The sequence below is a fragment of the Podarcis muralis genome, chromosome 7, assembly GCF_964188315.1.
Source record: "Podarcis muralis chromosome 7, rPodMur119.hap1.1, whole genome shotgun sequence".
Classification (NCBI taxonomy): domain Eukaryota; kingdom Metazoa; phylum Chordata; class Lepidosauria; order Squamata; family Lacertidae; genus Podarcis; species Podarcis muralis.
In genome coordinates this window covers 15,658,552-15,665,570 of record NC_135661.1, presented here as the reverse complement: position 1 = coordinate 15,665,570, position 7,019 = coordinate 15,658,552, and the positions used below count along the sequence as shown (strand labels likewise).

Here is a 7,019-nt window from a genome sequence, read left to right as displayed (position 1 = left end):
TCCGGTGCCCAGCCCTCCTCCGGGCCGGCCCCTTCCCCGCCCCTTCGGATCTCGCCTCGACTTGGGCCGCCCGAGGCAACAGCCGCCGCTTCTTTCGCTTTCCGCTGCGGGTGAGCGAGATGTCGGCGCGCTGTCGCTCCGCGGGGCTCCTCTTCTATGGGGCGCTGCAGCTGGTCGGGCTCCTGAAGGTAAGAGAGGCAGCCCCTTCCATGGGCTCTCCCACCCCCCAGGACAGAGTCGTCGTCCCCAGGTTCCCCCACCCGGTGTCCTTAGAGTTGCCCCGTCCCATTCAGCCCCCAACCAAATCACAGAGGCAGGCTCCCACCCAACCCCCATCAAAAGACCCCCCCTTCTTTTCCTAGAAGCACAAAGCGCGACCCCCACTATCCTAGTCCGCTTCCCCCCCCCCCACAACCCAGTCCACGGACACCCTCCGACCCCCAAACCAGCCCTCTACCGTGTCCTTAGGACCCCCAAGAACCGAAGCCAGGAAAAGCCTCTCAAGTCCGCCCCCCCCCCCACCGCCAGGTTCGTGCCCGGGCAGTGCCAACCATTCCTGCTTTTCGCTCTAGGTTTCCCTAGGGTTTATTTTTTAATAGCATTAAGCAGTTAAGAATAGTTTTTAATTAATTATACTCCATCCACTGCCAATCCCCTTTTAACAGATTTCTTATTGTGTTCGATTCATCACCTAAAGTTCTCTGGTGTGCATTCCATGTCTCCATGAGAAAGGCAGACATCCAACAGGTACATGCAACAGTGTGGCTATATATCTCCATTCATGGGGAAGCTGCTATATTGCTCCTCCTCCCAGAATATTGCTCTGTCCCTTCCCCAGAGGCAGAAGGATTACAGTGGTACCTTGGGTTACATACGCTTCAGGTTACAGACCCCGCTAACCCAGAAACACTACCTCGGGTTAAGAACTTTGCTTCAGGATGAGAACAGAAATCGTGCCCCAGCGGCGCGACGGCAGCAGGAGGCCCCATTAGCTAAAGTGGTGCTTCAGGTTAAGAACAGTTTCAGGTTAAGAACGGACCTCCGGAACGAATTAAGTACTTAACCCGAGGTACTGTCCTTCTGCCGCTGCACTGCCGGAGCACTATTTCTGTTCTCATCCTGAAGCAAAGTTCTTAACCCGAGGTACTGTTTCTGGGTTAGCGGAGTCTGTAACCTGAAGTGTATGTAACCTGAAGCGTATTTAACCCGAGGTACCACTGTACTTGCCTCCCCACCCTAAAAAACATATATTTGAATCTTTCCACATTCAGTGGGGCAGGGAATGATTGATGGAAAATACAGGTTACCATAGCTATAAAACTTTTCAGCAGCTCGTATAGTCTTTGCATTACAAAGGAGGCGATACAGGCAAGGTACTAAATAAACACTGTGTAACGCAAAGGTTTAGAAACTTTGTGAAGACTAAGCCTTTGTAAATGCCACTGGACTTTGGACAGTAGAATATATACAGTAATACCCAAGCAGTCATATGCAGCTTCAAGACACTGAAGTGCAGACATTGTGTGCTCTATCAAGTCAATGTGTTCTGAAATATCTACCTGAGCTGACTGGATATTTCTGTCCAATGCTGACTGCGCCGCAGCCATGAAATGCAAAGATCTGGTCGACCCAAACTCTGATATCCTCAAGAAGAAAGCCTGTTGCAACAAGTGTGTTTGAAGAAAACACCACAGGCACATTTTAATCTATAGTTTTCTTCAGAGGCAACAAATTGGAAGAGAGCATTCCTTGTGGGTGGGCTCAGCAAATTCATACGATTGGCAATTCTCCTGCTGCAGAGTTTTGCAGTTTTAAGAAAAATTGTCCGAGGCTCATCTGCAGTACCGAAGTCTCCAAGTCCCAAAGAGTCTCGGTCTTCACTTTTGTCGTAAAGATGTGCTCGGTTCTGCTTTGGGTTGCAACAGCCTTCGCAGTCACCAGGATCAAAATATCTGGAAGAAACCAGGCCAGGAGTGGTTGGATCCAGACCACGTTTCAGCTTTTTCCAGTTGGAGTTTTGAGCAGATAAGCAATAGACTGCCTGGTGCAGAAGGTCTGGCTAGGAACAGAGTATTCCAGGTTCAAACTTCTTTGTGGCCGTGGACCGGTTGCGACCCTCTCAGCTTGGCCTACTTCGCAGGGTTCTTAGGAGGATAAAATGGGTGGTAGGTGGGAGGGAGAGAGACTGGTGCTCAGCACTTTGGGCTCATTGAAAGAAAGGTGGGATGTAAACAAAACAAACAGATACCCGTCGACAGTCCTCCAGGAATGTGTCTCATCCCATTTTCAAGCACAAGCCCATTATGTGCCTACTCAGAAGTAAGTCCCAAGTTTTTTATTTGAGTTTCCATTGAAATGAGGCTGCATTTTAATGTTTTAATGTTGTATTTTAATCTTGTTTTTAAGTTGTATTTCAATCAATTTGTTTTGATATCGGTTGTTAGCTGCCCTGAGCCTGGTCTTGGCTGGGGAGGGCGCGGTATAAATAAAAATTATTATTATTATTATCGAGTGCATGGGATTGCAGCCTAAAGCTCACGGCTGCCACATCTGGTGGCTGTCACTTTGCTCAGAGCTCACCCTGATTTGTTGGTGAAAAGTTTTTTCCCCAGAGAGGTTAGGTGATGTTGGTTATTTATCGAGTGTTTCTTCTGATTTGTTTGTGGGCTGGTTAGAAGACATCACGCCGAGGAATTGTTATGCCACACTTTCCAGCACATTTTCCTGGCATGTTTCTTACTGCAAAAAAAAAGTCATTTTCTAAAAAATAAAAATAGGAGGGGCAGCAGGTTTGTTGAGCAAGGGCCCCAAATTCACTTCAGTTTCTGCTGCCTGATTTTACTGGTGCCTGATTGTATCTCTTTTGCAAAATAGCAAATCTGGAAGTGTCCTGAATTGATTTGTTTCTATATCACAATTTCTCTGCATTGGGCTGTGGCCAACTAAGTCCTATGTACTTAAGAGTGAACCCACTGCTACATCCAGTGCTAGCCTTAGGCATCTGGTTGGCCACTGTGAGAACAGGATGCTGGACTTAGATGGGCCATCGGCCTGATCCAGACAGGCCTTCTTAAAATAAAACTTCAAGCCCTTTCTTAAAAATCCCCAATACAAAGCTGCCCTTCCTATACCTGTCACGCAGCTCTTTTGAGGCATGTCAATAACTTGTGTAAGGGATGTGGGTGGCGTTGTGGGTTAAACTACAGAGCCTAGGGCTTGCCGATCAGAAGGTCGGCGGTTCGAATCCCCGTGACAGGGTGAGCTCCCGTTGCTCGGTCCCAGCTCCTGCCAACCTAGCAGTTTGAAAGCACGTCAAAGTGCAAGTAGATCAATAGGTACCGCTCCAGCGGGAAGGTAAACGCCGTTTCCATGCGCTGCTCTGGTTCGCCAGAAGCGGCTTAGTCATGTTGGCCACATGACCTGGAAGCTGTACGCCGGCTCCCTTGGCCAATAAAGCGAGATGAGCGCCGCAACCCCAGAGTCAGCCACGACTGGACCTAATGGTCAGGGGTCCCTTTACCTTTACTAATAACTTGTCTGTGTGGGGTGGACTCTTGCGTTTAAGTTTCTTTTCTTTGCACCGAGTTGACATTTGCTGCTCACCACAACCCCTTTTTTTCTGGAGAAAGCACAATCTATTAAGGACTCCTGGTATACATGGGAAGTTTTGGGAATTTACAGTTTCTTTTTTTCTCCCAATGCCCTCTTTCTTTCTTTGCATTTCATTTACATTAGAACTCCTCTTGTCATTTTGTTGCACAATTTGAAAGAAAATTGTTGGAGACCTCTGCTAGGGACTTTGCAGTTCTAAATAATTATGCATCACAACCATCGACAGAAGCTCTACATGCGAGCAGGACTGAGCTGCTTTTTCCTCTTCCAGCAACCATAGGCAACACATGCAATGTTGAAGGCAAAGTCTTCATAATTACATCCCGTTTGCAAGTAGTGCATGAAAGGGCCTGGATTTTATTGGAAAGTCCCAGGGCTCTTCCACTTGACTGAGCATTCGTTGTTTATTGAACATTCATCCTAATTTGCTTGCAAGAACCTTATGCGAGGCTTAGACTATGTCTGGCCTTTATTGTGCATTTGTTTCAATTTGCAGGACAAGGAGCATTCCTCCTCATTTGCTTTGCATACTGTTTATACACCCACCCACCCCACACATTTCAACGCATTTCCTTTTTCCTAACTGCAAAAGTCTGGTTCCTTTTTTTTAACAGTGGATTTGCTGTGTCAGGGTGACAGAGCACTTGAATCAACTTTAATTGCCCAAACTGAAATTTCTCGGTATGTGTTTGAATCCTTCTTGCAAAACAGTGACAGGCTGGAGGCACCCTCAGGCCTGATCTGGAAACAGCATGTTTCTTATTTTGACTTAGCTCATAACTGTAGCTCCTTCCTTTTAATTTCTAAGGTTCAGCATCACTCGGTGAAATGGGGACTTTAAATTGAGTTTAGGGCCTTCTCGGTAGGGCGCCCACCCTATGGAATGCCCTCCCATCAGATGTCAAGAAGAGGAGTAATTATATATCTTTTAGGAGACATCTGAAGGCAGCCCTGTATAGGGAAGCTTTTTAAGGTTTAATGTTTTACTATGTTTTTATATATGCTAGAAGTTGCCCAGAGTGGCTGGGGCAACCTAGTCAGATGGATGGGTACAAATAAATTATTATTATTATTATTATTATTATTATTACTACGACAAAAGTTTGGTCTTGTTTACTCCTTTGATTAACGGTGATGGCGGCAGGCCAAAGGCCAGAGGTAGACAGTGAAAGCATGACTCAAACACAGTGAAGACTCATATGCTGGGGGTGGGGACCATAAATAGTAAATACCTGACTGGCTAGTTTATTCCGAACTTCTTATCTGTTCCATATGTTTACCTTCAACTTAGTTTAGCAATGAGCAGCAAAGGTATAGAGGTATACAGTGTTATTTTTTCTAGAAAAAGAGGTTGCAGAACTCAGCACAAATGCCTCCCTTGTTCTCTTATAATGGCAATGAGAGGTGCCGGAACTGAGATCCAGCTGGGAAAAAAGCCCTGGATGTATATAGGCAAAGGTTTGCATCCTGTTTTATGACAGACTGAACAGAAAGATCTCCCCCTTTTGTTGCAGATTTTATTAACTGAGAAAAGAAGGGGATTCCCAGATTTGAAGAATTAACTCAGAATGGGCAGCTATTAACAAGGCAGGACATTGGTAGTAGTATTAAAATAGATACATATATGTATATTTTCATATACAATATGCAAATATAAGAGAGCAGGTGGATTTAATAGAAACATCGCAGCGCCAGCCCTTTCCGTAAAAGTAAGTGACCCTTGTAGAGAAGAAAGTTGCAAAGGGATGATTGTGTCAAGCTGCTGATTCTGTAGGTTCACCCTATCAGCCAAAAAAACAGGAAGAAGAAAAAGAAGAGTTTGGATTTGATATCCTGCTTTATCACTACCCTAAGGAGTCTCAAAGGGACATGGGTGGCACTGTGGTCTAAACCACAGAGCCTAGGGCTTGCCGATCAGAAGGTCAGCGCTTCGAATCGTCGCAATGGAGTGAGCTCCTGTTCCTTGGTCCCTGCTCCTTCCCTAGCAGGACCTAGCAGTTCGAAAGCACATCAAAGTGCAAGTAGATAAATAGGTACCACTCTAGTGGGAAGGTAAATGGCATTTATGTGCACTGCTCTGGTTCACCAGAAGCGGCTTAGTCATGCTGGCCACATGCCCCGGAAGCTGTCTGCAGACAAACACCAGCTCCCTCGGCCTATAGAGTGAGATGAGCGCCACAACCCCAGAGTTGTCCACGATAGGACCCAATGGTCAGGGGTACCTTTACCTTTAAGGAGTCTCAAAGTGGCTAACATTCTCCTTTCCCTTCCTCCCCCACAACAAACACTCCGTGAGGTGAGGGGGGCTGAGAGACTTCAGAGAGAAGTGTGACTAGCCCAAGGTCACCCAGCAGCTGCATGGGGAGGAGCAGGGAATCGAACCCGGTTCACCAGATTATGAGTCCACTGCTCTTAACCACTACACCACACTACACCACACCACACCACAACATCACAAGAAGGCAATAAAATAATAAACATAGGAGGCTTAAAAAGAACGAATGGTGTAAAATATACTTCTTAGTGGAATACAAGGTTCAGATTTCTACCAAAAGTACCAGATGTTCATGCATGTTGCCAAATAAACACATATTTAGTGGGAATGTGCCAACCATGAGATTGTTTTGTCATGTTAATCACAAACGGCCCCTAAGCTGAAGCAAAGCCGAAGAGGTCTATTTCACCGCTGGCGGCATGTATTTTATGAGTCAAATTCCCCCTCTCCCCCCCCCCTCAGAAATGGCAACAAGCATGACTTTTCCCATAGAATAACAGGGCACGTCCTTCCACCCATGAGAGATCACTAGATGAACAGGGTTGTAAGGTATGAGGAACATATTGGTATTTGCGGTAGGGGTGCGACTATGTACACAAGTTTGGGAAGCAGGTTGCAATGGAGATGGGCATTGTTGTTGGCCAGCAGGTCCCCTTGGATGCTGAGCTATGTCTCTTATTCATTGATGAGAGTGCCAAGGTTAACCTTGCTTCTTGACAATTAATTCTCTCTCTGCTGGTTGCTGCTCGTCTCAAGATCTCTAAACTAAAAAAGGGAAGTAAAGAGGAAGAGGCAAGAATAATAATGCTGGGATTAAATCACGGTTAAGTTGAGGATGAAATCTGTATCCTTTGACATGGGGATGGGGAAGTGGTGACCTTCCAGATGTTGGTGGACTCTGTCTCTCATCAACCCCAGCCAGCTTTGCCCAATGGTCAGGGATGATAGGAGATGCAGGCCAAGAGCATCTCGGGACCTAAGCTTGAAGAACACTTGTGTAGACAATACAGAGCTAGATGGACCAATGGCCTGACGGAATCTAGCACAGGGAAATATAATCAGGTCCATGCCCGATCCAGTCCTAAATCAGTTCTCAAAATGCCCTGGGAAACCTGCAAGCGGGACCTGAGCA

At 46.3% G+C, this 7,019-nt stretch overlaps 1 protein-coding gene across 2 annotated transcripts in view; it reads left to right on the top strand.

Moving 5' to 3' along the window:
* Nucleotides 1-32: 32 nt before the first annotated feature.
* LOC114602604 (tumor necrosis factor receptor superfamily member 1B) overlaps nt 33-7,019 on the top strand; it is a 47,964-nt gene continuing 40,977 nt past the window's right edge. The window contains exon 1 of one of the 2 annotated variants that reach the window (XM_028741024.2): nt 33-188. In XM_028741024.2, coding sequence (XP_028596857.2) covers nt 120-188 — 69 coding nt within the window. In that variant the 5' untranslated portion in view covers nt 33-119. Of the gene's footprint in view, nt 189-1,855; nt 2,320-7,019 lie in introns of those variants that run through there. The other variant, XM_077931281.1, reaches the window with a different exon arrangement.